This window comes from Cetorhinus maximus, chromosome 17, assembly GCF_964194155.1.
Source record: "Cetorhinus maximus chromosome 17, sCetMax3.hap1.1, whole genome shotgun sequence".
Classification (NCBI taxonomy): domain Eukaryota; kingdom Metazoa; phylum Chordata; class Chondrichthyes; order Lamniformes; family Cetorhinidae; genus Cetorhinus; species Cetorhinus maximus.
In genome coordinates this window covers 73,609,664-73,624,679 of record NC_135895.1, presented here as the reverse complement: position 1 = coordinate 73,624,679, position 15,016 = coordinate 73,609,664, and the positions used below count along the sequence as shown (strand labels likewise).

The 15,016-nt window shown below is 48.9% G+C and overlaps 1 protein-coding gene across 1 annotated transcript in view; it reads right to left on the bottom strand.

The window, feature by feature from the left end:
- Positions 1 to 15,016, bottom strand: part of LOC144692683 (putative voltage-dependent R-type calcium channel subunit alpha-1E) — a 902,642-nt gene that overhangs the window by 400,244 nt on the left and 487,382 nt on the right. Inside the window, 3 exon segments of the mRNA XM_078561778.1 lie at positions 2,312 to 2,368; positions 5,537 to 5,652; positions 6,648 to 6,751. Coding sequence (XP_078417904.1) covers positions 2,312 to 2,368; positions 5,537 to 5,652; positions 6,648 to 6,751 — 277 coding nt within the window.

Here is a 15,016-nt window from a genome sequence, read left to right as displayed (position 1 = left end):
CTTGCCTTTCACCATTTTGATCATGGCCAGAATCTTCAGGTCAGCATGTGGGGGCGGGCCCCGCTCGCCGACACGTAAAATTACACGCGGTGACATCAGGCGTGCGTCTCGTCTGCACGCCCGCCGAGCTGTCGAAGGCCTACTAAGGCCATTTAAACACCAATTAAGCTAATTAACTGAGCTACCCGTCCAACCTTAAGATTGTTGGGCAGGTGAAGAGCCCAGGCGGCCTTCGCATTAATCACGAAACCTCATCCATGGGCGGGATGAGATTTCATGAAGGCTTTTAAAGTTTAATTAAAAATTTTAATAAAATTCATAGACATGTCTCAGCTCATGTGACACTGTCTCATGAGGGGACATGTCTTAAAATTTTTTTTTTCATCTTTTTTAAAATTTTCAAATATCAAACTAATCTCCCTGAGGTAGCTCCATGCCTCAGGGAGATTTCTGCACTCTTTCGCGCGCATGCACGAAATTGGCCTGCCCACGCAAAATGGCGGCACGCAGCCAATCGCGGGCGGTGATCAGCTGCGCGCCCCCCCGCTCCTGCTCCTGTCCAACCCCCCCCGACAGGGAGAAAATTCTCCCCCATGTTTCTCTTCCCCATCTGTTCAGTTCTCTCTCCTATTCTACCTGTCATTGTCTTCCCTATTTCACCCATTTCTCTTCATCTTTCTGTCTCTATTTGCCACTGTCTCCTATCTATTCAGTGTGCCTCTTGTTCCTTCTATTTTTATCTGTTGCTATCTTTCTCCTTTTTCTTGTCTCTATCTGTTCCTGCACCCCAGTAAAATCAGGGCACTGGCCCTGGATATCAGTGAGCAGACTGTAGTCACTGCTGAATTCTCAGTAGCTATGCCCAGGATACCAGCAGTGTTACAATCTCTGTAGAGACCAATAACTTTTAAAAAGAAATCCAAACTTCCAGTTCATAGCTGAAAGGGTAACATGACAAGATTTCACATGTTAAGACTTCTACTGTAACTAAAGACTAAAAACACCATGACTAAACATGGTCTTTGGAGGAAACTTATCCTTTAAACCACAAAATAGAACATTCCCCTTTTTCTTAGCATGACTGAGTTACATTTTACACTGTTCATTAAGTAGATATTTAATTCTCCCAGAACCCATCCAAGGTGATCCTAAACTCCCGAGGGTTTACTTCTGTTCTTTTCCTTTATCAGCCTGGCAACTTTTAATCTCAGAGTTGTCTTTCACAATGAAGTTTCTTTTTATCTGGAAGTTTTTCCACTAACACAAGCTAGGCAAATCTTCCAACCTTGTTTTAACTCCTCATGAAGTTGGCCTTTGTAATCCCATTGTGAGCTGCCACCTCCATCCCTGCATGGTCAATCATAGCATCTTGCTGCCTATAGCTGCACTTCCTCTCCCAGATCCTGGCAGTCTGACCTTGTCTTTGAGTTTTCAAGGACATGTTAGATCCTTCCCCTTTCAAAGCCCATCTACATGGCAAAATGAATTACATGGGCCTTGTATTCAGGTAGAAATGTTGATTAGCTATCCTTGAGTCCCCAAATCTCTTTCATCTTGAAACTAAATGGACAGTTTAAAGCAACTGTTTACAACCCAATATTGTCAACACTTTTCTGGAACTATGGAGACTCACAGTCTATCCACTGATAGCACACAAGCTGCTGCTATTGTATCCGAGTGTAAACACCTTGCACCTTCTTTATGGTAAAACAATCTGGGTCCCCTTTAATCCCAAATAATCAAACCACCAAGGCTTGCCGTCAGGCAAGAACACTTTAGAATAGGTCATATGAACCCCTTCATTTAACCCTAAGTTAAAGACACAGTCCGAAAACAAAGTTATAAACATCAAAATTGTAACAGCAGTCAGTGTAAAAAACAGGGCACTTCTCTACCTCATGGAAAATCCCACCTACCTGTTCATGAAATCAGTTGTGGAAAAGTACAACACAGAGCACAAAATCCCTACTACACACTAAAAAAAAACAAGTTTTGCATTTATATAGCACCTTTCACAACCTCGTAATTTCTCAAACCACAAAAATGGAGCTGATGAAATGCTTTTCAAGCGCAGTTACTGTTGTAATGAGCTAATCTGCTCAATATAAATGCAAGCTCTACAAGTTTGATTGTGTTATCCAGAGCAAAGCGCAATCAGAACAGTGGCAGAGCTGGCAAGGTAAATGGTGGCCACAGCCCAGGGCTGATCAGAGTCCTGCTCTGGCTGTGGGTTGGGAGGGGAGTTGGAACGTAAGTGTAGCCCTCCTAGAGGACCAGTGTGTCCAGAGGCAGGGTGAGGAGATCGTCTTACCATCCAGTGCAGATTTCTCCCCAGCATTTTTGTTTTCTTCAAGTAGCATCACTTCTTCTGTTGGAGAAAGATGGACAAACAGACAGACAGAGTAAGAAAGAGAGAGAGGTGGAGAGAGAAAGGAAAGAGTGAGAGAGGGGAAAGAGACAGCAATAGAGACAGAGAGGCAGACAGAGAGAGAGAGAGAGACAGAGAGAGAGACAGAAAGGAAGAGAGAGAGGGAGAGGGAGAAAGGGAGAGAGAGAGAGAGAGCGAGAGAGAGAGAGAGAGAGAGACAGCGAGAGAGAGAGAGAGAGAGAGGTTACAGTTAGCCTGAAATGCTGCAGCTTGTACCAGCATCCCACATCACACAGTCGATTAGTAACTTATTGCAATGTAACTATTGGCAATATAACAGGTCCTGCCTTGAGTTATTGACAACACACAGTTTAGGGTTTTATATTTCAGGTTAGAAATTGGTATTAGTTTTAGGGGTTCAGTGTTAGAATGAGTTAGTGTTATCGGTGAGGGAGTTAGTGAGTGTAAGGGTCTTACGGATGTAGAGAGTGTGAGGATTTGGGTCTCTGGAATTAAGTGTCAGAGTTTGGAGATTAGTGTTCAGATGTTATCATTGAAGTTAGGATTGGGTCATTAGGACTGGAGGTCATTAGGGTTAGGTTTGGGGTTAAGACATTAGGGTTAGGGTTGGATCATTAGGAATAGGGTTCAGTCTTTAGGGTTGGGGTTAGATCATTAGTATTGTTGCTGGGTCATTGGAGTTATGGTTAGGGTTACATAATTAGGGTTAGAGTGAGTATGGTTCATTAACATTAAGGTTATGTTTGGATCATTAGGGTTATAGTTTGGTTTTTAGCTTTAGGGTTAGAGTTGGGGCATTGGGGTCAGTGTTTGGATTAGAGTTGGAGAGTGGATGCAGTGGAGTTTCACCCGTGGAAGTGTGCACTGATCATGTCAGATATTGAAATGAATTTGCCTCCTGCCTAGCTATAAGCAAGTCCCTCTCCCCTGCACCCTCTGTTACATAGCCCGACAATAAACAGTTCCTTATTGTCTTACACTGACTGCTGTCCTCAACACTTCAGACCTCCCCTGGAGAAATAAAAGACAAATTTCATGCAGCAAACAGCCCAGGAGAAATATCTTAGGGGCCATAAAAAATTGAGAGTTTTAATTTTTTTTCTCTGAATGCTCTTGTTTAGTAACTTAATAATTAGTAACATATTAGAGCTAGAGTGAAAGATTGCTTGACTGACAGAATCACCAGTGCACTGAAGAATCTGCTTACTTTACAGCTGCTACATAGGTAGGACGGTAAGTTGTGAAGAGGACACAAGGTGTCTGCAAAGTAGTGGACAAAAATTTGGCAGATGGAGTATAACGTAGGAAAATATGAACTTGTCCCCAGCTCTAATTTTGGCAGGAAGAATAGAAAAGCAGCACATTATTTAAATAGAGAGAGATTACAGAAATCTGAGGTACAGAGGGATCTGGGTATCCTGGTACATGAGTTACAAAAAGTTCGCATGTAGGTACAACAAGTGATTAGGAAGACAAAAGATATGTTGATGTTCATTGCAAGGGGAATGCAATATAAAAGTAGGCATGTTTTGCTACAGTTGTACTGGGCATTGGAGAGACCACATCGAGAGAACTGGGTACAGTTTTGGTCTCCTTATTTATGGGTTTAAATGCATTACACACAGTTCAGAGAAGGTTCACTTGACTGATTCCTGGGATAGGGGAGTTATCTTACGAGGAAAGGACAGGCTGGGCCTGTATCCATTGGAATTTAGAAGAATGAGAGGTGATCTTATTGACACATATAAGATCCTGAGGGGGCTTGACAAAGCTGTTGCTGAGAGGATGTTTCCCCTTGTGGGAGCGACTAGAACAAAGAACAAAGAAAAGTACAGCACAGGAACAGGCCCTTCGGCCCTCCAAGCCTGCACTGATCGTACTGCCCGTCAACTAAAACATTTTGCACTTCCGGGGTCCATATCCCCCTATTCCCATCCTGTTCATGTATTTGTCAAGCTGCCTCTTAAACACCACTATCGTACCTGCTTCCACCACCTCCTCTGGCAGCAAATTCCAGACACTCACTACCCTCTCCGTAAAAAACTTGCCCCGCACATCACCTTTATAGTTTTCTCCTCTCACCTTAAATCTATGTCCCCTAGTAATTGACTCTTCTACCCTGGGAAAAAGCTTCTATCTACTCTGTCCATGCCACTCATAATTTTGTAAACTTCTATCAAGTTGCCCCTCAATCTCCGTTGCTCTAGTGAGAACAATCCGAGTTTCTCCAACCTCTCCTCATAGCTAATAACCTCCAGACCAGGCAGCATCCTGGTAAACCTCCTCTGCACCCTCTCCAACGCCTCCATATCCTTCTGGTAATGTGGCGACCAGAATTGCATGCAATATTCCAAGTGTGGCCTAACCAAGATTCTATACAGCTGCAGCATGACTTCCCAGCTTTTATACTCAATACTCCTGCCAATGAAGGCAAGCATGCCATATCCCTTCCTGGCTACCTTATCCACCTGCATTGCCACTTTCAGTGACCTGTGGACCTGTACACCCAGATCCCTCTGCCCGTCGATGCACTTAAGGGTTCTGCCATTTACTGTATAATTCCTGCCTGTATTAGACCTTCCAAAATGCATTACCTCGCATTTGTCCGGATTAAATTCAATCTGCCATTTCTCCGCCCAAGTCTCCAACCGATCTATATCCCGTTGTATCCTTTGACAATCCTCTTCACTGTCTGCAACTCCTCCAACCTTAGTGTCACCTGCAAACTTACTAATTAGCCTAGTTACATTTTCCTCCAAATCATTTATGTATACCACAAACTAGGGACATTGTTTAAAAATAAGGAGCCTCCCATTAAAGATGGAGATGAGAAGAATTTTTTTTCTCCCAGAGGGTCGTTAGTATGTGGAACTCTTTTCCCCAGAGTGCGTTCGAGGCAGGGTAATTGAATATTTTTCAGGCAGAGTTAGATAGAATCTTGACTGCCAAGGGAGTCAAAGGTGGTCGGCGGGAATGTGGAGTTGAGGCCATTATCGGATCAGCCATGATCTTACTGAATGGCAGAGCAGGCTCGAGGGGCTGAATGGCCTACTCCTGCTCCTAATTCGTATGTTTGTATCTTCATATACTGTGGGAAGGTGGGACACAGCGAGGATGGTTGCATCAGGCAGTCTCTTGGATACTCACCTGCTTTGTCAATCCAGGCTCGGTAACCATTGAGTTCCCGTTCAATCTGCTGCTGCCTCCGGAGCTTCAGGAATGATCTCCTGTTCTCCACCCTCTCCCGTTCTTTGGCAAATTCACTGGGAAAGCAGAGGGGGAGTTAGCAATGGGAATATTAGGCCTAGACTGTAGTCCCTTACTGCCCTGTCATTACCACAATCAGTTTGTGTCAGGAGGAAATGTTGTAACCACCCCCGCCCCCTCACCGAGGGGCCTAAAGACTGCCCCCATGCCGAATAACCCCAAAACAGACAGTGTAACAGTGAGCACAGGCTGACCAGCTCAGGATAGTGCAATACATTTAAAAAAGGCTGTAAAAAATTTTATTCACTATAAGGCTCATCAGGACGAAGGATGGCATTATCTAGGTTGGAATATTTCAGAGGCTCAATGTCAAGCTTAGATTCAAGTTAGATAGAGTAAAGATCCCTTACACTGTCCCCATCAAACTTTCCCAGGACAGGTACAGCACGGGGTTAGTTACAGAGTAAAGCTCCCTCTACACTGTCCCAAAAAAACCACCCCCAGGGCAGATACAGCACGGGAGTAGATACAGAGTAAAGCTCCCTCTACACTGTTCCCATCAAACTCTCTCAGGACAGGTACAGCACGGGATTAGATACAGAGTAAATCTCCCTCTACACTGTCCCCATCAAACACTCCCAGGGCAGGTACAGCAAGGCGTTTGCTACAGGGTAAAGATCCCTCTACACTGTCCCCATCAGAACACTCCCAGGACAGGTACAGCAATGCCCCACAACTTGATACAGTTCCTGTGACAAGCTTTCCTGTTATACATATCAGTCATCCTGTGGTATCTGTGTGAGGGACCCACTTGGTGTGGGCTTTGTCCTTTGAACCCTAATTCACTGGAGCTGGATTCAGTCTAGCCGAAGCTCTATCATATGGGACCTGTGCAACAAAGTGCACTGAGGGTTTTTTTTGCCTCTCTGTCTATCATTAAGCTGCAGATAGAGGCCAGTATCCCTGTAATGTGTAGTTAGACAGTGCCACTCTGTGGTGGATGATATCTGGCTTACTTGCCTTCAGAGGTTGGGAGGTATCTTGCACTTACCCAGACAGAACTCCGAGCACGAGATTCAACACGAAGAACGAGCCGATGATAATGAGTGGGATGAAGTACAGCCAGTTCCACATCGCTCCTAAGGCATCATTGGTCTGCAGGATATGAGAAGAAATCTCCCTTTACACCTGACCCTCACTGAGTCACATGACATCCATTTGCCTTGAGTCACTGATGGGCTTAACTGAAGCCTAATGGAACTAGGCCAGTTTTGGGTGGAGACTAACAGGCTCAGCTTCAAAGGTGATCCGAACTCTAAAACCTTCAACCTCACATCTCCGCTAACCAATCCTGTTCTGCAGCTCTCCATTCATAGCCCTCCTCCTCACCACTGCACCCAGCATTGCAGGATCCACTGTGTGTTCCTTGGAGAGCTGGGATTTGGTTTGTGATGAGAAGTTTCAAATCGAGCTGTTGCCAGGCAGGGATATTGGGTACTTGGTGTGAGATGTGACACAGGCAACAGAGTTTGAGATGAGGGTTTCAGCAATAGATGGACTGAGGTAGGGTGGAGGCTGGCAATGTTACGGAGATGAAAGAGGGCCCCATCTGCCCTCTCAGGTGGACATAAAGGATTCCATAACTCTATTAGAAGAGAAGGTGGTGAGTTCTCCACAGTGTCCTGGCTAATATTTATCCCTTGACCAACATCGCTAAAACAGATTATCTGGTCACTGTCACATTGCTGTTTGTGGGAGCTTGCTGAGTGCAAATGGGCTGCCACTTTTTCTACACTACAACAGTGACTACACTTCAAAAGAACTTTGTTGGCTGTAAAGTGCCTTGGAACATACTGAGGCTGATAAATGTGCTGTGTGCCAATTCCACCTCCCTACCACTGAAGGCACTGAAGTTTCCAGTGTCATTAAATCCAACTGAATATTGGAAAGACTGAAGCCATTGGCTTGGAATCTCATCCTCAAGGTGGGGAAGGGGAGTTGGGAAAATTCCTGACTCGGCCTGCTCGCCTCGGGAGCAAGTGTCCGTAAGTGCAGAGGGCACGGATGCGGGCTGGAGTCGGCCCATCTAACCCGGGGTAAAGTTTGGAGACAGCCCCAGGAGGCAGGCTGTTTGAGAGGCCCGGCTTGGTGCTGTGGGACTTTGTCCCAGTTAAAATAAAAACACAAAGGCCCTTCCAGCCCTCATACCCCCCTCGTCTTCCAAACACTCCCCATAGAGTGAATAGAGGCATGAAAGGCCATATGGGGTGCAGGCTTTTGATCGGAAAGCACCCTTTAAAGGCAGTCCTGTATAGCAGATGGCCCGGGAATGGGATCAGGAATCCAAGAATTGGGACCTGCCGCCATTTTTAATGGGCTCCCAAGTCATCCCAACTCTGTGAAAATCCATTGTTTTTGGTTCTTGCTCCAAACCCTGGTCTCCAGCTATCAACTCCAACCCTCTCCCTGGCAGCAATTCAGATTAAACTACTCTGTTCACAACCTTGGTGTCACTTTATCACAAGGTGAGCTGTTGAACATAGATTTACACCATCACTAAGACCAGCTAATTCCACCTCTCTAACATCGCTTCACTCTCCCCAGTCTCAGCTCATCAGCTGCTGAAACCCTCATCCATGCCTTCGTTCCCTCGAGACATGATTGCTCCAATGTGACTCCATTCAACATTGTCCCCTTCGCAAACTTCAGGTCATCTGCTGCCCATGCCTTAACTCACACTAAGTCCCGTTCCCCTGTCACCCCTGTGCTCACTAACCTACAGTGACTCCTGGTCAAGCAACGTCTTGATTTTAAAATTCTCATCCTTGTTTTCAATGCGCTTCATAGCCTCACCCCTCACTATCCCCGTAACCTTCTCCAGCCTCTGAGATACCTGCTCATCTAATTCTGGCCTCATAAGCATCTCTGGTTTTAAATGCTCCGCCACTGCTGGCTGTTCCTTCAGCTGCCTGGGCTGCAAGCTTCATAATACCCTTGTACATCTCTGAGCCTCCACCTCACTTTCCTTCTTTAAGACGCCCCTTAAAACCTATCTCTTTGACAATGTTTTTGGTTATCTGAGCTAATACTCCTTTATGTGGCTTGGTGTCATACTTTGTTTCTTAATGCCCCTAAAAAGAGCCTTGCGGTGTTTCGTTACAGTAAAGGTGCTATATAAATATAAGTTGTTGTTATTGTTGCTGTCTCACTGTATAGTTCTTGTTCTTTCACTGTTTAGTTATAGGTTTCTCAGTGTGTAGTTCTCGGCGTTTCACTGTGTAGCTTTTTTGATTTTTCACTGTGTAGTTCCTCATCCTCTCACTGTATATTTCTCGGTGTCCCACTGTGTAGATCTTGGTGTTTCACTGTGTAATTCTCAGTGTGTTGCAGCTGCAGCATGCAGGAGTTGCTTGACACCAGTATAACATTATGTAACATGTGGTAAGTGTCTGCAGCTCGAGGAATTATGGCTCAGAGTTGATGAGCTGGGGCCTGAGCTTCAGACACTGCGATGCATCAGGGAGGAGGCAAGTTACCTGGACACCTTGTTCCAGGTGGCAGTCAAAACACTCAGGCGAGGGTCTCCTAACATACAAACATACGAATTAGGAACAAGGGTAGGCTACTCAGCCCTTTGAGCCTGCTCTGCCATTCGACAAGATCATGGCAGGTCTGACTGTAGCCTCAACCCCACATTCCTGCCTACCCCCAATAACCTTTCACCCCCTTGCTTATCAAGATTCTATCTAGCTCTGCCTTAAAAATATTCAAAGACACTGCTTTCACCGCTATTTGAGGAAGAGAGTTCCAAAGACTCACAACCTTCTGAGAGAGAAAAATTCTCCTCATCTCTGTCTTAAATGAGCGACCCCTTAATTTTAAACAGTGACCCCTAGTTCTAGATTCCCACCATCGGTCGTCAGGAACCTCATTGTAAAACATCAGCATATCATTATCAGGCCGTCCCGGCAGGCTCTTGCCCCCCCGTTGGATTGACCATCCACGTTGGCGGGAAAGCACGCCGACATGTTTCACAATAGCACAGAGGCGACGTGCACTTGGCGGCCTTCACTTTGGGTTAACAGGAGGTGAGAGCACAGCAACATCCTGCAGAGCTCGCCAGGGTCGCCTGCTGCTTTGCAGGCTTCGGGGACGCCGGGGTTGGGGTTAAGTGTCGCCCTGCCTGACTGGTGGCGGGTGAGGGGGAGCAGGGGGCAAGTGCAGCCCTGTCTCTGAGGGCCTTTTGACGGTGAGGAGGAGCAGGGGGCAAGTGCAGCCTTGCCTCTGAGGGACTTTTGAGGGTGCAGCCTTGCCATTGAGGCGACTGGTGGCGATAGGGAGGGCAAGGGCTGCTCTGCTGTTGAATATGGTGCACAAGCGTTCGGGGTGGGGTATAGGGTGGGTGAGGGAAGCAGCCACACATCAGGGACACTGTGAATAAAGTGACCATTCCTCTGCAGCTGAGACAGTTCAGGCACAGCCGCATTGATATGATTGGAGTCGGGCCTCTAGCTTATCTGCCCACTCAAGCAATGTAGAGGCATCAAAGTGCCACCAAGTTCTGCAGAGCTCCCCCGCTCCCACCCCCTGTGCCCCTCCTGTCCCCCCTCCACCCCACACAGACTGCAAATTCATGAGCACTTCAATGGACTGCAGAACAGTTGGACGGCTGCACACATTTTACAATCTCCTTGCTAAAGCTGGCCATGGAGTAATCACTGGAGGCGCTCACTGCCCCTTGCATTGTCAACGCCCCAGTTTGGACCAGTCTTCCCCATGGTTCACGCCACGCAGCGCTTTAATCTCTGGCCATCCGAGAAGAATTATGGGGCCATCACACTTAACCAGGACAGGTTCGTAGTGCACCCATGTTAACCATGTGTCTCTCTCTTTCATCCTGCAGGAGGAGTACATCAGGATCATGGAGCGTGGTGACCTAGCTGTATGATTCATGGCTGACAGAGAGAGAGAAGACGATGGAGGAGAGTGACTGAGGCTCCTGGCTGGGCAGAGGGAGGAGCAGCACCCTCAGGAAGAAGGGGTGGCTGGGGCTCCCACACAAGCCGCTGAAGAGCCACAGCCATCGCTGGTCGGTGCCTAGTGACACCCAGGGTCTATAGACACCGCCTGTCATTCCTGTAGATGACCAAGGACCAGGGTCACTGAAGACAGCGCGTGTCCAGGGAACTGGTCGCTCACATCTGCCACCTGCTGCAGGATTTGGTGCCACGGGGACATGGAGGGCATCCACTGCCAGTGGCTGTGAAAGTGACAGCGATGCTCAATTTCTACACCAGTGGCTCCTTTCAGGGCTCCACAGGTGACCTCTGTGGGATCTCACAATCCGCCACCCAAAAATACACCCATGAGGTCACAGACGCCATCTTCACAAAAGGACACAACTTTATGCATTTCGCCCGGGACCAGGACAGCCAGGATGCAAGAGCCATTGGATTCTCCCGGATCTCAGGATTCCCAGAGGTGCAGAGTGCAATTGACTGCACTCACGTGGTGCTCAGCTCTCCCTCACAACACGGGGTCCACTACATCAACCACAAGGGCTTCCACTCGCTGAATGTGCAGCTGGTGTGTGACAACCACAAACACATCCTGCAGGTCTGTGCACGGTTTCCAGGGAGTGTCCATGACGCCTACATCCTGAGTCACTCACAGATCCCTGACGTCTTCCAGGGTCCACAGAAGCTGCAGGGTTGGCTCCTCAGGGACAAGGGCTACCCACAGAGGCCGTGGCTGATGACACCCATGCAGCGGCCTCAGACTGCAGCAGAGCGACGCTATAATGAGGCTCATGCTGCAACTCGCAACCAGGTAGAGCGGACCATCGGGATGCTGAAGATGAGGTTCCGGTGCCTGGACCAGTCTGGTCGAGCCCTGCAATACAGCCCACAGAGGGTGTCACAAATCATCGTCTGCTACACCCTTTACAACCTGGCGCTCCAACAGGGTGAGGAGCTGCCTGAGGAGGAGATGGAGGAACTGGAGGTCTCCTCTGATGGGGTTAAGGGTGAGGGGGTCCTCTGAGGCAATAATGACGGATATGAGGCCCTTGCACTGGCCAGATGAGGCAGGAGTGCTCGGGAGGCCCTTATAGCTGCCAGATTTGTGGAGGATGATGACGACATGCAGTGAGGAGACACCATTGATCTTCACATCACAGTTGTGAACGTTTGACTCCAGTCTGGCTTATGGCAGTGCCAATACCCTCTGCGAGAATGCACCTGTCATGGAGATGCAGTGGAGGCCCTAATAGTCACTCGATCGCACGAGGATGATGACAACATGCAGTGAGGACACTCCATAGACACAGCCTCTGAGAATGTCTGACTCCTGTCTGGCCGAGGGCAGCTCACTTGCACTCTGTAATCAGGGTCATGTCATAGAGACACAGCCATGAAACTTTAAAATCATCTGATGCTTTATCCGCCTTCAGCACCTGAGCCCCTCGGGAGCTGGTGCACAGCATCACTGGTCACAGACACTGAAGAGATGGGGGCAGCCCCACCTTAAAGGCGCTGAGAGCACACAGAGAGAATGATGGAACTCTGTGCCACCTGCCCACTCCATTCTGGCAGCAATGACCAGCACAGCCGAGGTGCAGGCATCAGTAATGTTTCCAGGGAGTGTGAGGCTGGACCATCACTGTGGCCTGGAGGCTGCACAGAGCACAGGGAAGAGGCCCTGGACTGAGACACCTGCCTTTATCTTGTGCAGAAAGGTTTCACATCTGAGTGACACAAACACTGCTCATCAGAACAAGGAGCCACAGGCAGAGAGACATTCTTAGAAGTTTATTAACAATAGTGAACATTATGTACAAGTGATTAACACCCGTGCCCAGGCTGTGCAACTAATTTTCCTTAACAGTCCTAACCGTGCCACTATATCTTGGTGCTCCCCGGACATCCACAGCAGAGGTGGAGGCCGCCTGCTGACTGCGACTCCCTGTCTGTGATGACCTTGGCAGGCGTCCTCTGGAGGGCTGAGACCTGGAGGGCCCCGGCCTGCTTTCGGGCTCCTGCTGTGTGTCAGTGGCACCTCCTCAGCCTGTGGAAGTGGAGCTGCTGGGGTCACAGGAAGAGGGGATTCGGATGGGCCGGACACTCCCGGAATCACCTGGGTGGATGACCCTGGGGAGTGCACCTGCTGATCCTCCTCCCTATGGGTGCCTGAGGGCCCCTGTCTGACTCCTTGAGGAGAAGGGGAAGCTGGAGTGAGATCGAGCTGCCCCGCGTCCCTCTCACCTACACACTGTTGGAGGCCAACCATGGCTTCAGTGTTGGAGTTGACTCCGTGCAGCAGTGCAGGACCGACATCCAGGACTAAGGGCTTCATGGCGGCCGCCATCCTACCAGTGTTGATCTCGGTGCGCTGCAATGCTGGCGCTATCACCTCAGCCTGAAGGCGGACGGACTCCTCCATCGTGCCTTGCAATCTGAGGAGTACAGCGGACATCCCTTCCTGATGTTCCCGAGTTTGCCTTTGCAGCTCCAGCAACTGTGGCATGACTGAGTCCAGAGGCTCCTCATCCGACTCAGACTCAGCAACGTTCTGGCCTCCAGCTGCCCTCCGAATGCCGGGGACCTGGGAAGTCCCTGCCTCCGCCTGCTGTGGATCAGACAGTGTGATGTGCTCACCAGATTGTGACCCCGAGGCTACTCTGAAGCTAGGTCCCACTGAGGCATGTGTTTCTGCGCTGGTGGAGGGTGTGGGTGAGCACGGTGACAGGACTTCAGGGAGGGTGCTTTCAGATTCCCCTTCAGAATCCTCTTCAGGGGTTTCTTTGGGTCTTGATTGGAGGCCCTGGGTCATGGACTCCGTCGGCTGTTCCCCAGATGTGCCTGTGGAGATCACAGAATCACAGAATCACACAGTGCAGAAGAGACCTTTCGGCCCATCGAGTCTGCAACAACACGTGAGAAACACCTGACCTATCTAACTAATCCTATTTACCAGCACTTGGCCCATAGCTTTGAATGTTATGATGTGCCCAGTGCTCATCCAGGTACTTTTTAAAGGATGTGAGGCAACCCACCTCCACCACCCTCCCAGGCAGTGCATTCCAGACCGTCACCACCCTCTGGGTAAAAAGGTTTTTCCTCACATCCCCCCTAAACCTCCTGCCCCTCACCTTGAACTATGTCCCCTCGTGACTGACCCTTGAACTAAGGGGAACAGCTGCTCCCTATCCACCCTGTCCATGCCCCTCATAATCTTGTACACCTCGATCAGGTCACCCCTCAGTCTTCTCTGCTCCTACAAAAACAACCCAAGTCTATCCAACGTCTCTTCATAACTTAAATGTTTCATCCCAGGCAACATCCTGGTGAATGTCCTCTGCAACCTCTCCGATGCAAACACACCCTTCCTATAATGTGGAGACTAGAACTGCACACAGTACTCCAGCTGTGGCCTCACCAAGGTTCTTTCCAACTCCAACATGACCTCCCTACTTTTGTAATCTATGCCTCGATTGGTAAAGGCAAGTGTCCCATATGCCTTTTTCACCACCCCACTAACATGCCCCTCCGCCTTCAGAGATCGATGGATACACACGCCAAGGTCCCTTTGCTCCTCACTACTTCCTAGTGCCATGCTGTTCATTGAGTACTTCCTTGTCAAATTACTCCTTCCAAAGTGTATCACCTCACACTTTTCAGGGTTAAATTCCATCTGCCATTTATCTGCCCATGTGACCATCCCATCTATATCTTCCGGATAATTAGTGCGTGGCAGTGGCCTGTGAAAGAGGACACATCACTCACAGCTTGGTTGTCTGATGGATGTTGCACTGCTGGATCCTCACTTGTTAGAGCAGCACCGACCTCACCGTCAGCACAGGAATGGTCCCGGTCATCGCCGGCCAGCTGGATGGCTCTGTTTTCGAATTCTGTCAGAACTTTTAATTCCAGCATCCCTCCACCGGTCTGTGACCTCTCCCTCTTGTTGTATCCCAGTTTGTCCTGTATGGATAGGGATAGAGAGGGTGTAAGCAGGATGCCTGCCAGGCCAGATGATAAGTGTGCCTGGTCTGTGTGGGTGGTGAGTGGTCCCATGGATGGGATGGGGACAATGATGGTGAATGTGTGAGAGTGAATGGTGATGTCCCTTGAACTGGCAGCGAGTGAGGGCCCTGTGGATGTGTGATGGGTTTGTGAGTGTGAGAGTTGGGAGTGATGAGAAGAGTGACTTACCCTGGCAGAACGGAGGAGATTATTCATTCTCTTGCAACACTGGGTGGCTGTCCTCCTCTGCAGGGCATTGGCGCTGACCACCACTGCCACCGTCCCCCAAGCTTGGTTGGTGACACCGCTGTCCATCCTGCGGCCAGAGCGGAGGTAGAGGACATCCCGGCAGGCCTCCATGGCATCCAAAAGTCACTCGAGGGACGTGTTACTGAAC